This window comes from Sabethes cyaneus, chromosome 2 (genome assembly GCF_943734655.1).
Source record: "Sabethes cyaneus chromosome 2, idSabCyanKW18_F2, whole genome shotgun sequence".
Lineage (NCBI taxonomy): Eukaryota > Metazoa > Arthropoda > Insecta > Diptera > Culicidae > Sabethes > Sabethes cyaneus.
Window position 1 is genome coordinate 235638433 of NC_071354.1, and position 19857 is coordinate 235658289.

The following is a 19857-nucleotide window of genomic DNA, read 5'->3' on the forward strand; positions in this document are numbered from 1 at the left end:
ATGTCGCAGTGCATTAGGTTAACTTCATCAAAAGTTGACTTGATTCTTCATCTCAATTAAGGTTCTAATGCTTCATGATTAATGGCGACAACTTATCATATATTTTGGAAGGACTCTTACAAACCGCTTCCACTTCGAATGGGGAAACCAATATGACACATTTCCATTCGAACCCTCCCCGGCCAGTTTACTTTCCGATCTCTCCGGGGAATGATAAATTGAATTCTGTCGTCCCATGACTCCAATGCGAACTTGTCCTAACAGCTGGAAAGTCTCAACCATGCCCTCCTAAGGAGTGGGTGACTTTTGCAGCCACATAACCTCACATTGCACTTTCCCCTTCCTTTGCTATCCCAGCAATGACCATTGCACACCAGAAAGCAATTAATAATAACAACTTACACCCCACGCAGTCCCTCCTATCGCCATCGGTCATCTTCCGCCAGTCCAGTCCAGTCGACGACGACGACGATGACAAGTGTTCTGTCGCCAACGTTAGCCGCACGAATGAGATCGAAAGCGACCGACCAGCAGCACAGCGAGCAGGCAGCTGTCATATGCTCATCATCGTGGACCACCGACCGCTAGCTAGCGGTCATTTAGCCAAGTCACTCCGACAGATCTGGTGAGCTTATTACAACATCATTAACCGTCAGTTTGCTCCTCCGTCGGTCGTCGGTCACCCGCGCGAACAGCGTCCGAATCATTCGGTGGGACCGGGGAACCGGTCGTTTTGCTAACAAATTGGACTTTCCAGCGTGCCATCATCATCATCATGGTGGGCACTCGTAATCGTTCAAACATTTATGTTTGCGATACACACGAATGCAGAAGCCACAATAATGCCAACATGCAATAGATCTGTATGCAACTACTTTCAGCAATGCATTCCCGTTACCGGCGTGGTTATTTGTTCTAGTTTTAAGCTCTCCGGGTGTAAAAGCTTCTGCCGGCGGAAATGAAAAATGAACGTTTACAATCGAGTTCCGTTCTGGGCGGTATCTTCAGATCCATCAATGTAAGCCATCAAAGGTTATTTTATTTCATTCCCGGGCAGGTAGATTGGTTGGTAAGGTGGAGGTATCAGCGATCGGTTGTGAACAAGCATGTGTGAGAAATTAATCCAATCATAGAAAATTAACAGTCAGTTTGTCGGTCAGTGGCGCGGTGGCGGTCAGCGGCAGAGTGGTCCAGTGGAGTGTGTGCGATTTGGTAATTCACATTCCGGCGAGAAACGGACGTAAAATTGTTTAATCGTGCAGCGATAATCGTCTAACAAGAGGATAAACACGTTTACTGGTGGTTAATGAGTATTTATTGCAATTGCGTTCAATTGCTTATTTTGCGAAATGGGAAAACCTGAAATTGATCGCGTCGTTGAGAAATATTGAGGAAACTGGAACGGTGAGCTTTTTGATTTAGTTTTAATACTACTTACCTACTTACTTGGGTTTCGCTGTGCGATTTCTAGGTTAGAATTATCATTTTTAACGCTTGTCCGTCAATAGGTATTAGTCATTAATAATGTTATTTTCTGTATCTATCGAGGCCCGACTCTCCACCTTCAATTGCCAATTTGCCAATTTCCAATTTGTTTTGAAACTGGCCTCAAAATCAGTGAAATGGGTTTTGATTCATCATGACGATCAATTTCAAAGTTTCATTATTTGTACTTTTTATCAATAATTTGATGGAAAGCTTTTAACCTTGAATATTAATGAATTGAAACTGAATAACATCCCTTGTAACAGTGTAACGCATTTTCTAATTAATTCCTAGTCAACATCAACAAATCTGGCCTGACTCGTAGCGTAATTGTCCGGCATTCTTGCAACATGCTCCGCTCACCGTATCTGTCCAGCTATAGCCATCTTTGGGATACCGGGTTAGCCATAAAACTGCGTTCACCCGTGCACCAGCAAAGATCGTTCTAAGTGTTTTATTAAAAGAAATACTATTTGAAATTTTCCACCTTCTTTTATTCGACTGTACTCTACTACAAGCGGATACGGAATGAACCATCTAAAACTAAATTCAAAGTACATAGGATATGGGTCTAAAGCTAAAACCAAAGAGCTAAACACGAGGGGTGCATAGCTACCATAACATCCTCCTTACTTTAAAGAAAAGAAAACTTAACTTAAATTTACATGGTAATCCTTAAGTCTATTCGGAAGACGAATTTCTCTTCTCGGGCGATCAACTGGTCTAGGAGCCGATGAAACACGTTTCTCTTTTGGTTGCGAAGCACGAGGTGTTGTAACGGACGATTCGACAGGCACCGTTGACGACGACGACGACTTATCAATCGCAGCAAACGTTGATTGATTTGACGCAAGAAAACCATTTTCAATAACTGCGTTGTTCGGAACAGCTTCAATATTTCTATCGGGAAAATTTTCGTCCTCTGGGAGCATCAAGACAGGATTGCGATTGTGTCCAGGTCCAGCTGTTGGTAACGAGGCAAGATCCTTGCGAGGCTTGATGTGAACAGCACTGCGACGATAACCAGCACCATCTACTTCTACCTGGAAAGAGCGTTCACTCAAGCGATTCAAAATTGTGCCAGGAGTCCACTGTTTCGAAGTTTCTGGATTCAACTGAACATATACTGGAGAGCCGACTTGAAGATTAGGTAGAGTCTTAGTTACTTTATCGTAGTGAAACTTAATTTTCTTTCGGTTTGCTTCAATAGCACCCGGAACACCTTCGACAACTTTCGGAAAAAGATTCTTTGCAGAAGTTGGAATGCCGCAACTGGTAGACCTTGAAAATAAACGAGCCGCTGGACTGGAACCTATTTTATTGGGTATGTTCCGCCAATGTAAAAGTGCATACCAGAAATCAATTCCGGACTCTTGTGACTTTTTCAGCAAACGTTTGGCAATCTTCACGGCTGCTTCGGCTTTCCCATTCGCTTGTTGATGATGAGGAGCAGATGTTAGGTGCTGAAAGTCCCACTCGCGGGCAAACTCTACCATCTTTTGGCAAACAAAGTTAGTACCATTGTCTGTAAGAATTACCTGAGGCTTTCCATGACGAGCGAAGTTTTCCTTACAGGCAGCTATAACGGAATCTGGCTTCAAATCTTTTAAGACGTCGACCTCAAAATAATCAGAATAGTGATCAACGGTTACTAGGAATGCTCTTCTGATATTTACGAAGTCCGCGAAGAAAACATCCATGGAAACGAATTGGAACGGGTACACTGGAATGCTGTGAGTCACCATTGGAGGATTTGATTGAGATGCTGCAAACTTGGCACATGTTGTGCACGACTGGACAACTTCTTTAATTTGAACACTCATTCCAGGCCAGAATAAGTTCGCGCGTGCTAACTTTAAAGTAGCTTCGATTCCACTGTGACTTGCGTGACAAATATCGATAAGTTTTCTGCGTAGAGAGTGCGGTATAAGGATTCTGTCGTTACGGAAAACTAAGCCGTCTTGGGTCGACAACTCCTGACAGTACCGGAAATATATTTTAACGCTGTCGGGCACTTGGTCGGCCGTCGTTGGCCAGCCATTTAGGATGAATTCGATGATGAGCTGCATCGTCGAGTCTTTCGCTGTTGCTTGAATTATCTCACTCAAACGAGTATCCGAAATACTTAGGTAATTACTTAGTCTGACGCTGCCTACCTGTTCGATGACTTTGTATATGTTGCTTTTCTTGTACACATCTGCAGTTGCATTGTCGTTAAGCGGTGCCCTCGAAAGAGCATCAGCTACAACGTTGTTCTTACCGGTCACATATTCCAAGGATATTCTATATCTTTGAAGATTTAATAGCATATGTTGAAGTCGTCTGGGGGCTAATAGTAGAGGCTTCCGGAAAATGTTAATAAGAGGTCGATGATCGGTTTTAATAGTAACTCTAGGGTTTCCCACGATTAATTGATCGAATCGAACACAAGCAAACAAAATGGCAAGCAGTTCCTTCTCTATCTGGGCGTAATTCTTCTCCGTAGCAGTTAGTGTTCGAGAAGCGTATCCGATTACTCCGTCTTCTTGAAAAACAGCAGCTCCCAAACCGAAACAACTGGCATCGCACTCAATGGTAATCGGTAAGTTCATATTGTAGTAGCGAAGCGTGCCAATGTCCGATACTATATTCTTGACGCGTTTGAATTCCTCTTCCTCTATCTCTGTCCACTGCCAAGGAACGGAAGTAGAAATCAATCTTCGCAAGTTTGTAATGTTCATGCTAAGATTTGGGATGAAACGACTCAAATAATTTATCATACCGACAAAGCGGTGAACTTCTTTTCGATCCGATGGAGTAGGAAAGTTTCGTATCGTAGAAATCTTACTTTCATCTGGCTTCAATCCCTGATCAGTGAGCACGTGACCGTAAAAATCAACTGAAGTCTGGCATAATTTTAGTTTGGAACGGTTCAGTTTAACATTCCGTTCTTCGAGTCTGGATAGCAGGTTTTCTAGATTAGTATTGTGATCGATCAATGCTTCTTCAAATGTACTGCCTTTTCCATATAGCAAGAGATCGTCGGCAATACATTCTACCCCTTTAAGGCCTTGGATTACTTCCTGTAATTTCATTTGGAAGATTTCAGGGGCAGATGAAATACCAAAAGGAAGACGGGTCCATCTATAACGACCGTAGGGGGTCCAAAAGGTTGTCAGCTTACTGCTGGCTTCGTCCAATTCGACATGCCAAAAGCCCTTCTTGGCATCCACTGTCGAAAATATCTTCGCATCACCCAGTTCAGGGAGTATCTCATCAAGAGTAACGAATTGCAAATGGGGCCTTTTGAGCGCCTTATTTAGTGGAATAGGATCTAAACAGATTCGAATGCCTTTCGTTTCAGAGTTACCCCGTTGAACCAAAACAAGGTTGCTAACCCATTCAGTGTGTTGCGGTTCCTTGACAATAATGCCATCCTTTTCGAGAGAGGTCAATTCATTTTTTAACTTACCTCGCAAAGCGATGGGCCCGACGTGGCTGTTGAATCAATGGAGGAATGGTTTCGTCACACTCTAGAGAAACTTTTCCTGCGAATTTTCCATAGCCGTTAAAGAGTTCCTTGTGTGCGTCGACAATCTGTTCTGCTTTGACGCGGTATACATTGAGTAAGTTGTCGGATGACTTAGCAGATTTGGGTTCTGTTAGAGAAACTGTCTTACAAAATTTAACGAGCCCCAGCACACGACATACATTTGCGGATAACAACGGACGATGATTAACGTCAACTACTTGGAGCACTAAAGTATACTTCTTTCCCGCTCGGCGACAAGGTAATTTCACTTGACCCAAAACATTGATGGGGTTTCCACCGAAACTCTGCAAACGGAACTGAGAAGGCAATAATGGAGGGCTAGCGTTACCTGTAAGTTTTGATAAGCATGCATGACCAATCAGGCTCGTGTTCGCTCCAGTATCTAATTCACACACAACGGGCTTCCAGGTACTACCGATTTTCAAATCCAACTGGGCAGATACACCTCCACCTCTGGCGCTGTTGTCAAAAATTCTGCCGATCTCATATTCTTGTTCTGAATCTGCATCCGATTCATCAGTAGAGGAACATTCTTCAGTTTCGCTGTTTTCCTCACCGACTTTCTTCACTCTTCGGGGCTTCTGGCTGCGTGGCTTCCTACTCGACTTGCAAACTTTTCCGAAATGATTTTTACCATTACAACGACGACACTTCTTTCCGAATGCTGGACAAACACCTTTAGCAAATTCATGACGGTCACCACAGAACTTACAACGCAATAGTTTTGTTTTTGTCTTCTGCACTTTGTTTACCTCCACATCTGGAGTCGAGATACCTAGCTCAGAGGAATGCTTCGTTGTTATCTCCTCCGCTCGGCACATATCAATTGCTTTCGTGGTATCAATATCAGGCATGGATATCATTTTAGACCGAAGGCTAGGCCATTTATTGGCAGTCACAAGCTTAAATGTAACGAATTCTGCTTGTAACTCACCCAGCTTAGCTGTTTTGGCTAGAATCTTAAGCCGTGTAGCAAACTCATCGATAGACTCTCTCGGATGCTGAGCTGCTGAGAAATATTCCAGCCGGTCTATGATGATGTTTCGCTTTGTAACCACTTTTTGCTTAATAGCACACAATGCCGCTTCAAGATTCGATTGCTCCTCCACAGTAAGCTCAAAATTAAAATATTTTTTTCTAGCGGGCTCGCCGATAACGGACAGAAGAAAACTCACTTTCTGCGGATCGTCGGCTGCTGGCCACCGGTCCATACCAATGGCTTTTGCGTAGTCTCGCCAGCTTTTTTCGAAAAAGTCAAAATTTTCTTGCATGTCTCCTTCCAAAGCGAGAGGAGACGGCTGCGGAACTGTTACACTTGCAGCACACGGCTGGCGACTAGCCGACGCGTTAGCGGTATTCGATTGATTTACTGCGGTTGTCAATCCACGACATAATTCAGCAAACATTCTGGTTTGGTGATCCAGAAGCTGCTGGAACTGTATATTATCCATCTTTATGGCACAACGTAAAACACGTGACAAGGATACGAAAACAAAATGGCCGCCAACAAACTGCGACTTAACGATTCACACGTTATAATTTTCGTCCTTGCTTCTATAGTCTCGTTTGTTTAACACTGAATTTTCCCGCGATATCACAAATGACGCCGAAAACACTTTAGAAACAAACTTTTACTTCTGACACCATGTTTTATTAAAAGAAATACTATTTGAAATTTTCCACCTTCTTTTATTCGACTGTACTCTACTACAAGCGGATACGGAATGAACCATCTAAAACTAAATTCAAAGTACATAGGATATGGGTCTAAAGCTAAAACCAAAGAGCTAAACACGAGGGGTGCATAGCTACCATAACACTAAGTAATCGTCTTTCGAAAACTCCGAGCACTCGCAGGTCCTCCTCGGACAATGTGTACGTTTCATGCACGTAAAAGACATGCAGTCCAATGAGTGTCTTGTACAGAGTACCCTTTGTACGGGTGCCTAGGCCTTGACGGAACTCTTTATGGGGTTCGAAAGAGCTCGATAAACTAAATAAACTTCGTAATTCGCACACAGCACTGGTCACAGAACACAGAACGCGGTCGCTGATGGTATCATATGCAGCTTTGAAGTGCGTGAAAACTCTGTATTCCCGTAAGCATTTGGTCCGTCATTGACCGTCCTTCAACGAAGCCGGCTTGAGAAAGGTGATCGCACGGTAGTTCTCTAAAGTCCAGCTGGTCGCTTTTCTTGTAGATCGGGCAGATAACCCCATCCTTTCGTTCCTCTAGTATCTGTTCTGTATGCCAAATTCTCAGCCGGTAAGGACAAGTGACCAGCTTATCCGGGCCCACTTCCGCGTTCCGCGCCAATATCATTCCGCCCAGCCAATTTATAGTTCTTTTCAACCCGTCGTGAGTATAATGTCCACGTTGAGAAGAGTCTCATAGCACTCGTCAATGCAGAATGCATTTTAAGAAACTAGAAAAATGTCCAAAAGTTGAACAGCTTTTTTACCTAACAAGCTCGTTCTGTAGCGTAAAAATCAATAAAAGACCAGGTGTTGGCTGGAACCTTAAAGACTGTAATCGAAAAAAAATGCAACACTTACACACTTTGTGTATAACTTTTTATTGCACGTTTTCACCTGTTGATGAAATTTTGGGTAAAACTAGTTTAGAGTGTAATGTTTACACGTGTAAAATTTTGTCTCAATTTGTCAACTGGTAATCGAGATGGTTTCGAACCAAGAAGTGCTTTGACAAAAAATTATGGGCGTGGTCGTGGGAAATCCAGGCTAGTCCCACAGGTGGATCGCGAAACAGTCGGAAATCGACTGTTCGACCGTGTCCTGTGTGGTAAAATCGTTCAAGGAGATCCAGACGACCCAATGACAAGCTGGCAGCGGAAAAAAAGCGAAGACAACTGACCCCGACCATGGATGGGAAGTTGAGGGAACCTTTCGATTTGGGACGTGGCCAAGAAGGTCAATTTTTCGATCTGGTTCGTCCAGCAGACGAAGGCGTCAAAGCAAAGGAAGGCGTCCAACTGAATCGATAAACAGAATTCGGTGGCCAAATTCCGCACCAGGAAGCTATACCGGCAGTGCTGCACCAGAAATGTATCGTAATGGACGACGAGACGTACATTAAAGCGGACGCCAAGCAGCTGGAGTTTTTCGTCGGGAAGTTCCACCTGGATGTTCCGAACGGAGAACAAATTTGCCAAGAAGTACTTGATGTGCCAGACGATCTGTGGGTGCGGTGCGGGTGGGTGCAAGTGAAGAAGAGGCAAGTGCCTGCTGCCCTTCCTCTGGTTCCATGAGGGTGACAGTCTGTTTTGACCGTATCAGGCATTGTGCCATTACGCGTCTCCAGTAACCGGCGATAGAGTGGTACGAAGCCAACGATGTTGTTTTTATACCGAAGGAGACGAATCCAGTAAACTCAACAGAACTTCGCCAATAGAAAAAGCCTGGGCAAATATAAAAGGTAAGCTTCGGAAAACAGGGAAGGTGAAATGACCAGGTTTTGAAACAAATGGATGGAAGAGTGTAAGAAATATGGCGCAAGTGTTGCCCAGGATTTGATCGGTAGCGTTAAGTCCAAGGTGCGGGCATTTAGCCTAGAAGAGGAGGTTGAATAGACCAACTTTGCAAAAACATAGCTAATCTGTGTTTATTTAAAGTTTAAAAGTTTTAACAATATCCGTCTTAAAATGAATTTTTGGTGATCACTTTTGTGTGTTGTATTTTTTTTCGAGTACAATCTGTAGTCATGGCCGATGAAAAAATGAATGTCGGCATGTTCTTCAGCTCTTTCGCAGCCTCGACGATCGTCGACGACGACGACGTCCGTTTGAGGTTCACCCAGAAATGTTCTATCGATTGCAGCAACCCCGTTCACCGCAAGCTCCGAAGGAGGGAATAGCGGCTTGGTCATTCCCTTCTCGCTGATCGTCAGCCACAGAAGGATCGACCATCTTTGGGAACTTAATATGGGATATATATGCCCTACGGCCCAAGGGACGGAACGATGGGGCCAGCTTTCTCTAGGTCTTCCTCGTCATGTTTTGCTGTGCTTCCGTTCGGCACTCTCGTTTTTCTGCAGAAGACTGGTCTGACCTTGGCCCTTCGCAAAACGCTTCGATCAAGAAGCAAACGCCGCCGAAGCTGATAATGTACAAAACCTTTATTAGACCGGTGGACCTTGCCGTGTTCGAGTGGAAGGTGCTGAGAATATTTGGCAGAGCACACACTGAAAGCGGAGAGTGGCGGAGCCGTATGAATTACGAGCTACATGCACTGACTGAGATTCCCATCGTATACCTGGCGAAAGTCTGTATGCTATGCTGAACCGGACATGTCGTAAGGATGCCGGACGATAGTACAACGAAAATAGTTCTCTTTAACAGCGTTAAGGGCACCAGGAGCAGGGGGAGTTCTACGAACAAGATAGCTTGAGCAGGTCGAAGGTGATTTGCGACTGGGATATTGGCGACGAGTGGCCCAAGATCGAGTTGGATAGAGACGACTGTCTGAAGCAGCACGGACTACCCCGGCTCTCGGCTGTGACGACAAGGACGATAAAGACACATTCCAGCGTTACAGGACACAATTGGCACCCATTGTTGCCGTGTGAATCGGCTCCTGTTTCACCAATTTTTTTGGCGAATACCTTCCACTAGAATGCCAAGGATATGATGAAACAGGAACCGATCTACACAGTAGGGATAGAGTCCCGTAACGCTGGAATGGGTCTAAAGCGTTTTATGATTTTCAGCTTCTTCACTCCGGGATGGAGCAGGCAGTACGAACAAAGTATCGAGCGTAGTTGCTTGTGGCTGTTGCAAATTAATTATTATCGCTGTCAATCTTTTTCTGTACACAACACTTCCTTACATTTTCAGTGTTGCTACGATTAGCGATGCACAGATGGATTCACAGCAAGGTACCCATGTCTGTTCATGTCAATCGCCGGAAAAATCGCTAAAACCTTCAGTCCAAAGTTCCAAGGACCTGAAGAACTGAAGATTAGATTAAGAGCATCAATTTACCTAGATTGAGGCATTTGTTCGCCATAGAAAAAGACTGTTTTGCCAGTCGGTCAGTATAGGCTTAGCAATTACAAAACTGAAATTTATTTGGTTTTTAGTTTAATTGGTTATATTGAAAAGGGTACTATCGTTTTTCTTTACATTATCGGTGTATTCTCTATTTTCAGGCTTATCTTCAGTTGGTTTTCAGGCAGCATGAGTAATTTACAGGTAAGTATAGAACTACCATGATACGGAAAGTATTTTATTTGACGACGAACCTGAACTGAATTTCAAGCAATTTTCGCAGACTAAACTTTCATGGCTTTTATCCAAACCAAACTAATTCGACTCCTACTGGTGATTATTTTGCGTTCACGGGAAACAACAACTATTAGACTTTTTTTTCCCGTGTAGGGGACTTACCACCGCGACCATTATTCGGATGTATCGTGGTGTGTCCTCTTTTAATTTATGCCATCAAAGTTTGATGAACCATCTCTACTACTGTCGACATTTATCTCAATCAGGTGATGTATTTCGCATGAAATTTATAACCTGATTAGGAGCAGCATTCCAAATATCGCAGGGCTGTGTCAGTTTCTGATATAGTGCAACACAGTCGCACAACAAATGTTCGGAGCTTTCAACCTCATGATTACAAAAGCGACAGTTAGCTTCATTTAGTTTACCGATGAGTTTCAGGTGATACTTACAAGGACAATGTCCTGTTATCAAACCGGTGTATGTGCTCAAATCGGAATTTGAAAGGTTTAATAGTTTTTGTGATTGAAGAGCATTTGGCTTTATAAAACGTTTTGATTGCCGGGCATTCGAGGTAATATTCCAGTTAGACTGTACCTTTAGTTTTTCCCAGTTCCTAAGTTCCATTTGAAGGGCACATGAAGATAGTCCAAAAAAGGGTTCGGGTCCTATGAACTGAATGGATGACCCTTTCTTTGCCAATTGATCAGCAGTTTCGATCCCTTTGATTCCGCAGTGACCAGGAACCCAATAGAGGTTTCCCACACCAGGTTTTATACATTCCCACACCAGTTTAGAACTGTATGTTTATGATTTTAAAGCATTCAATGCTGTTTGACTATCCGAGCAAATACAGATAATTGCATTATTGTAGTTTCTTTTTATGCAGATTGATGCACACTCTAGTAATGCATATATTTCTGCTTGAAATACAGTGGGATGTTTTCCCATTGAAACTGAAACCTTAATCCCTGGGCCTATTATACCAGCACCTGCAATGTTGTTTTGTCTTGATCCATCTGTGTAGAACACCAGTAATCCTGAGCGTAAGTTAGGTTCACTGGCATTCCAATCAGAGCGAATAAAATCAAGAAAACGAAATGTGTGATTGAAGTAGTTACGCTTAGGCATATGGTCTTCGTTCATTAATATTAAGGGATTTATGGAAAACTCTTTGAGAATGCTCGAGTGTCCAACGAGATCACCACCGAAGAACCTCATGGACCGCTTGAGCCTTAGAGCACTTTTCACAGCATCCAACTCAATGAACTATTAGACTTAGCAACTCTTCACGTATTGCTGGCTAATGCTACTTCGATTGTTTACATAAACAGTAAACCGTCATTCCGTCAATGTACCTGCTCGCGATGGAGAGGTACGTTGTTCACTTTTTCGTAGCGACGAGGGGCTCGTCGACAGCATGTGTAATCAGCGGTTTTGAAGCTTTAATACAAGTCAGTAGTCATTGAGTACCCGAACCACCTGATAGCAGATGACAGTGTAACCAGATTGGCAACCATTGGAATGAGTGAAGATGTTCCCTTTATTCTTTCATATTATGTCGTACTAGCCGAGTGCCCGATGCGTTGTTGGAGGCCCCTCGCTGCCACTTGTGTATGAATCATTCCGCGCGAAGTGTCCGAGCCCCGTGTAAACGACCTTCACGAATTTGAACCAAATTTCGCCAGATTGTTCGTTTTCGGTCAGAAAGCAAAAATCGAAAATTTGGTGCCGATCGGACATACCCTCGATTAATGGGAGCAACTCCATTTTTAAGGAAAATATACTTTTTTGTCAAAACCTTTTTTTTTTGCTTATATCTCCGGAAGTATTGGGTTTAGAAAGACACTATTTTCACATTTTTGAAGAAAATTACCCAAGAAATTCGGAAAAAATATTATTTTTAAGCACCAGTGCTGCCTAATATTTTTAAACTCAATTTGAAAACTAAATTTTCATTTTTCTCTCAATGAAGACAATTTCACCTCAAAAATTACAACTTCATTGTGTCTCACAGATTTTTTTCACATAATAATCATTCATCACCCCGAGGTATTCTTTGCCGATCCCGAGATACAGCGTTTTAAATCAAGCAATACCCCATTTTTCATGTAAAACTATAAGCAAAATAACCTTTTTTCACTGCTTAGATTCTCTACGCAATGTAAAACTACTTTGCCATATCGGGAAAGCGTTTATACAATATATAGCAAAGTTTTTCTTAACAGTGTTGCCAACTTTTCATTTTCATTTCTATTTTTTCCCGCATTTTGGCAGTTCTGTAATGATTTCTATAGTGCGATAGAACTTCAAAATCAAGCGAATAAGGTTGTTCCGAGGTTGTTCTCTCATAATCAAGTAGATGAAATCCTTGTTCCATGTATGCAATAATGTTCAATATGCTCTTTTTACGCGAGAAATCCAAGATTTAATCCTTCAGAAAGTGAAGAAAAGATGAATAAAATAAATAGAAAAGGCAACGAAGAGACAGCGAAAAACAGCGAAATGTTGGTGGAAATGTAAATAGAAGTCAATGGAATTGTTTATTTTGTTTATTTGTTTATTTGTAAAAATCAATTGACATGGATTGTCTTATTGAATATTTCTGGGCGGTTTATAAAAAACTAAAACTATACAATTTTTGAGCATTTCTGATGGTTCATTAAATTCGAATAAGCTTTCCACAATAGAAAAACTCCAGATGCAGGCAGTTATTGGCTGATAGGATCCAAAGGTGGTCCGATGGAATTTCGGTTGCAGTAGCTCGGTTGAGCGCAAGGCACGTTGCGATGCACGAAAGTTGATGAGAGACAGGATGCTTGGTGACTCGATTTCGCCATTTAAGATCTTTGCAACACACACTGCTTGCTGAACCTTCCTACGCTGTTCAAGTGTCTGAAGACCCAATAAACGGCAACGATCGGCGTGCGGTGGTAGATTGATTGGGTCGCGCCATGGTAGGTCTCTCAACGCAAGCCTCAAGAAACGTTTTTGCACTCTTTCGATACGTAAATTCCACGACAACTGATAGGGACACCATACCAAGCAAACATTTTCGATCAACGGACGAACCAATGAACAGTACAGCGCCTTCATGCAGTGAGGATCACTGAAGTCGCAAGCAATTTTAGCGATGAAACCGAGCTGTCGGGAGGCTTTCGATATTGCCGTGGTACGATGTAAGTTGAACGTGAGTTTAGTGTCAAGCAGTACCCCAAGGTCATTGACTTGATCGACTCTTTTGAGTACATGTTCATTTATTTGGTAGTTGAAAACAACCGGACTGGCGATGCGGTGTAAAGTCATCACTTGACATTTTGTGATGCTGATAACAAGCCAATTTTTCTTGCACCAATCAACAAACACATCCAAGAGCCTTTGAAGCCGGATACAATCATCTATGGAGCGAACTACTGAATATAATTGCAAATCGTCAGCATACATTAGCTGGCATCCAACTCCAAGCAGCGAAGCAATATCGTCCACAAACAGCAAAAACAGAAGCAGTGCGAGCTGCACGCATAGGACTCTACCACATAGGTAGGAACTGAACCATTTCGTAAAATTCTGAGATGCACCAAGTCGCGAAATTTTCTGCAGCAGTATTTTATGGTCAATATGATCGAACGCAGCCTTCAAGTCCAAGTAGATCACATCAATTTGTGCCTTTTGTTCCATATGTGATATACAAGTAGATGTGAACTCCAACAGGTTTGTGCTTACGGATCGACCAGGCATAAATCCATGTTGGTCGGCAGACGCAGACGCTTGGACGCAGCAGAAAGACTAGTGATGCCACGATAGTTTCGAATGTTCCGACGGTCGCCACTTTTAAACACCGGGAACATGAATGACTGCTTCCAGATCGTCGCAAATTTTCCGTCCTTAAATGATTTGTTGAATATCTGGCACAACGGATCCACTAATGCCGTAGTGTACAACGGGCGAGGACTAGAGCCGGAATTCCATCGGGTCCAGCGCAACTTGAACGTTTCATTTTCTTGGCAGCTGACAGAATCATATCGGAAGTTATTTCAAAAGTGTTTATGTCCACTAAATCAGCAGGAACATCAGCAGATGCAACGACAATCTCCGAATCAGATGCAGATTTTTTAGCAAAAACGGACGCGAAAACCTCGTTTCGATTTAACGAAATTCCAAAAACTTTTTGGATTTCTGCGAAGGTCAATTTGAACCCGCATAACGTAGGATTTGTACAATGTAGCATTTAACCGTCGATATGCACCATTCGATCGTTTGAAATTCTGTCTTTCCATTGCAGTCTTCCAAAAACGATGTTTACGCTGCCGAAAGCTGCGCTCTCGTTTCAACTCACGAATGTGAGGGGAGGACCACGGAGGGGAAATAGGCCTTTTAGCAACAGGTAAATTTGTGTTCAGCCATTGTCGTATAGTGTCGCAAAAGTAAGTTGCCATATCGTCAACGTCGTTGTATTCTGACAGTGTCACCCAATTGAAGATCAAAAAATAATCAGAAAAAGCATTAAAGTCCATTTTGCGATAGTTTAAATTAGTCTGTTGATAATACCAACAAGTAAATAAATAAAGAAAGAAAGACGCCACACCTCGTTCGAGTCGGACCACTTTCTTGTCCCCCAGCCACTTGCATATCTGCAATGTAAGATAAGTAAAATGTAAGATGCAATGCAAGATAAGTAAGATGTAAGAATGGAAGATATACAAAACCCTTTTCCCTTATTTGGACGTCACTCTCGCTTGTTAGCAACCGTCTTCACTTTTGTCCACCCTGTCTTTCTGGATTTCTAGTTTTCTTATATTCTTTTCTTCTATTCTTCTCTATTTTTTCTGTGTTGCTATTTCATTGTCTTTTTGTATTTTACTTTGTATTTCGTACTGTAGAATTCTTGCTAAAAATATTTATAAAATTAAGTATTATATCATAAAATGTACTTAACAAGAAGTAATCTTGACTTGTCCTATTATAATAATAGTAACAGAAAAGATAGAATTCCACACTCCCATCGCACTCCGCTGGAAAAGCATCCCACCAGTGAGGCTCAAAAAACTCGTAGTTGGCCCCCTTTCAACCCCAATCAACAACGATAAGACGCGATGATAAACGCGGCCAGAATCCGGCCCGGCCCGGTCGATATGGTCGCGTGTTATGCGGTGTCGTGAGCCCTACTTCATGTCGCGCTTTTAGCACTTCGTCAAACAACAACGGCACGTCATTGCTCCGACTCGGCACGGCCCGGGGCCCGGCCCGACCGGCAGGAGACGACCCGTGATGAAGGATCGTGATACGCGCGAGCCCATTTCTTCAGCGCTACGACGGTGTGTTTGTTGAAATTTTATCTGCCGCGTGCGGTCATTAGCGTCGGAAAGCGAAGATAAATCAATTAAAAGCAAATAAAACTTTTTCCTCGCGCTGCTTCCTTCCCGACGACAGCGCGCAGACCCGAGCTGAAGACTTGCGATAAAGGAGGAAAAAGTGAATTGAAAAAAAAGTATAAAATCTTACCCCGCATTAGACCTTGATTAAAAATTATGTGGGAATGTTCCAATTATCGTTCACTTGTTCGCCGTTCAGCAGAGCTGTCATTGGTTCTGCCGGCCCTGCCTCTGGTGCCGTGACGAGCTTATTTTGGTTCCCCCGGTTCGTTCGGTTGTGCAAAGTTTGCAAAACGGTGCAGGCGTTTCAACCCAGTTCGTTTCATCGCAGTAAGGCTTAGTCGTGTGTCCATTGAAGTGAAGCGCGCTTATCGATACGCACGCAGCAGCTGAGGCTTTGCTCGGCGGACAGGCTTCGGTTCAGTGGATTCCAAATCCACCAGTCCGAACGGGAGAAAAGTTCCGTAGGACGTCTGTAGCCGTAGACCAGTTTCGATTCGGTTTCGGATTGTACTTTACTGTGCTGTGGCACCGTATAAAGCACCGTGAGTTTTAACGAGGCCACCGAGTGGCTGGTAATGGGAGTAAATATTTGGGCGGACAGAAGCAGTCGTGACGAGTGCTGGAATCGAACGGGAATTGCTATTCTAGCAGTTTGATAGGTTTCCCACCCAATCATCAGCGAGGCTGTAAATACCTGAATTAAATGCTTTCGTGTTGGATTTCTTCCGGCTAAATAGACGGCAGCTGGTTGGTGGCTTTTTTTTCTGCGGAAGGCAATGCCAATTCTATTACCTTTACTGTGTTCACCTAGTTTATCATCGTCGGGGTTCGAAGTTAATTTTTTGATTGAGAGGCACGATCAAACTTTTCCTGAATCAATAATAATCAAAGTATTAGTATAATTGTGGCGATGCATCGCTCCCATGTTTGTATTAACCGAGACGATGTCTCAATTGCTATCGAACTCTCATCAGGCTTTCAGCGGATTAAAATTAGAAACAACACAATGAATCCCGAAAACGTCGGACACTGATAGCGCGGTCCGGGTGTCGCGTCATCAAGGGGGATGTCTACTGTCGGCCCTCATGCTGGCATTCAATTAACATGACTGACACTGGCTGCTGCTAACAGGGTCGGTATCTTGTGTGCACAGTTAGCTCCCCTGCCACGGTTCGGCTCTCTACCCCAATCCCAATCCAGCTTGTTTGTTCGATCATTTCACGCCTTGTAAACTTTAGGACCGAAAATTAATCATGTCTGTTTTCACCCTTGCCACTCGCCGTCGGTCTGTATCCCACGGCATGGATGACACCGATTCATTAATTAGTTGATAATCCCTTGTTAGTCCACTTTCGCCGTGCCGCGCCGCACCGCCAGGAGGCAAACTCACTGTGAAGTAGATTTTTCCTATATCTAGGGTCTCCCTAGATGATTATCTATTAACGAAGACAACTTACTCGTTGATGTTGTAAAGAAGCTCAAACCATGTGCATAAATTTTAAATCAGTCTGGAATTCCATAGTAAAGTTGAATTTCAGCTGAATGTTTATTTCTTCCTGGATTTCATCCAATATTTTCTTGTATTAAAATTGTTGAAGTGAAAACTGTTGGATAAAACGGAACTGAACTTTGATCTATTTAACTTTAGTCGAACCCAATAAGCAATATTCACTGAATAAATTATATTAAATTGATTAGATAGGAAAATAAATATCGTTTCTGTTCCATTAGCGGTTCTACATTTTTCTCCATTATGCTCAACAACAAGAACAGCCATTATAATGAAACCCTTATTTTTCCCCCCATTATAATAGCGCCCATGCCATGCCCAAATTAGAGATCCAGATAGAAAGCTCTCGATTTGAAAATCAATAAGTAGGGAAAAAACCAGGCGTTTTCCTTCCATTAGTTAAATATCGGCTACCCACGGAGCCAATTAGCTTCCCTATCTAATGTGCTGCACACCATAAATCTAGACATTTAATTCAATTTCTTTCATCAATCTAATCGGCCCAGGTGGCAGCAGCAGCGGCAACCGTTTTGGAGCACGACCTGTCTGTCTCGTGAGAGCTGCCAGAATGTTACCTTTCTCGCGGTGCAATCGATAGGCCACACCACCGCACCGAACCGCACCGCGCACCGCCTTGCGCCACGAACCGGGAGGAAGTGGGAAATTAATAGACTCTAAAGCCAAAACCGAAAGATTGATACATGTGAAAAGCGCGATAATTGAATGATTCATTAGCATAATTGCCGGTTCGAGCTGGGGGAAAAAAACATCGAAAAATTCGAACGGCCTCCGCGCATCCGCGCGGACAGGGTCCGCCGGCGCGTGCAGCATCCCGGTCAGCAGTCGGTCAAAGTCATTCGATGGATCAGTAGATAATCATAATAGAAAAATTACTAGTATAATGACAAGTGATTGTGTGTGGCTGTCTTTTGGTAGGTGGGGAGGGCAGAGACACACGCTTCCAGTTCAGTAGTGCCGATTGCCAGCCACTCACTCACTGCTTCGGTTGCACATTCGGTGGGAAGTGAGGAATATTAGATGAATGAGCAAAGTTTGGCTGCAGCATTTTCAACTAAACTCAACAAAAAAACTATTCACTGAATGACGAAAATTAAGATGAAGATGATGATGATTATTACGACGGGGATAATGATGATAATATACGGATCCCCGAAAGAACAAGAGTGAGAGTTCATCACATTTTGAGGGTTTACTTGGAAGCGCGCTACCAATGCCTTACTTGTGAGTGGCGAAGAATGTGAATGGAGAAAGTATGTGATATTTTTCGGTGATTAATGTACATTAGGGCAACTGAAAAATGGTCAATTCATATTTCAAAGGAACTTTTTTTTCCTTGAAACGCCCTCTATGTGAGATTTCAGCTTAATCGCACATTGTTTGGCGGGTGCATTGTAAATCCTAAAAACGTTTAAATATCAATTTTTTTCTTCTCAACTGAATGAAGTTAAGCAGAGACCGAAAAAACGTCGACTGTATTCTGTTTTGAGCTCGCACTCAAAAATTCATCAAAGCAAAGTGTTTTCAGAAAGAAAGTTATTATCACTCGATTTTCCTGTCACAGGAAGCAACTAAATTGATTTTGCTAGAAATTGACATTGTCTGACTGAATATATTTATTTTGTTGAAACGACCAGTTTTCAAAAATTGCATTGTTTCGATGGCGCGTTGATCTTATCCACCTATCATGTCAATATGCACGATAAAATTTTATGCGCATGTGCTGCAAATCAATATAAACTGCTAATATTTATTAATTATTGTATGGGATATTTTATTACGGTCGCAGCAAAACAAATCGATCAGTTAACAAAGTTGGTTTGTAGCGAAAAGCTTTATTAAATTATGGCGGTAGCTGTCCAGCAGCGAAAAGCAAAATCGGTTTTATTGCTGCTTTCAGCAGAGCGTGATAAGACTACTTTAGCTTATGTCTTGATTCTTATAGAGGTTATGAAACGCTTCTGAAGAGTGGGCCACTTGGTCGGAAGGCATTTTTATAGCGGTCATCAGAAAGTTCTGGTGGAGCTCAAAGTTTCATTAGCGGTGTTATGGAATTGGTTATGATATGGACGAGAGATAGGTATAATTAATGACAAGTAGAATGTCCGGAAGGCATAATGTATGGAACGCATAATGGACGGTACGCAATCTGCTGTTTGCTTGCAAAAAGTCCAATTGACTCAGTTCAAAAGAAGACTGTGACTGCGTGAATACTTTCTGCTTTCAATTTGCGCTGGCATGCAATCTGCCGCTTGCAAGACTGGAACCTACAAACAACGGGGCCCCTCAGGAGCATCCAACAGTCGTTCTTCCGTTTTGCATTCATATTGAAGAGTGTAAACTGCAAACTGACTGGAAGCATAAGGTGACGATTTTTTTCCTTTCTCTTTTTGCCTCCAAATCGGCTACCCACAGTAAAAGTTGGTCGCCCAGTGTCGGTCCGATGCAAGCAAAATGTTCGTTTGTGTCGGACGACGTCCGATCGACTTCTTCCATCCAGGCTTCATTTTCGGTTTTTTGCTCAGTAGATGTAATCATTTGATTACAGCACCTCAGCGAAACAGTATTCGAACAAGTAGCGCAAAGCACAGTTGTAGAGTCAATTATTATCTACAAGATTGTTGAAGAAAGTATAGTTTTATCTTTTGTATGTACGGCGTTATACGGATTCTACCACGTTGGTTGCCAAAAAAG

The 19857-nt window shown here is 42.8% G+C and overlaps 2 protein-coding genes across 3 annotated transcripts in view; both read right to left on the minus strand.

Moving 5' to 3' along the window:
• The window catches only part of LOC128735044 (uncharacterized), a 291676-nt gene that overhangs the window by 140762 nt on the left and 131057 nt on the right, over positions 1–19857 (minus strand). The gene's annotated exons all lie outside the window — the stretch shown is intronic.
• LOC128736798 (uncharacterized protein K02A2.6-like) lies at positions 2136–6468 on the minus strand. The gene is made up of 2 exons (XM_053831287.1): positions 6193–6468; positions 2136–4547 (listed from the first exon to the last, which is right to left on the minus strand). The coding sequence occupies exons 1-2, from the start codon at positions 6466–6468 to the stop codon at positions 2136–2138; spliced, it is 2688 nt and encodes an 895-aa protein (XP_053687262.1).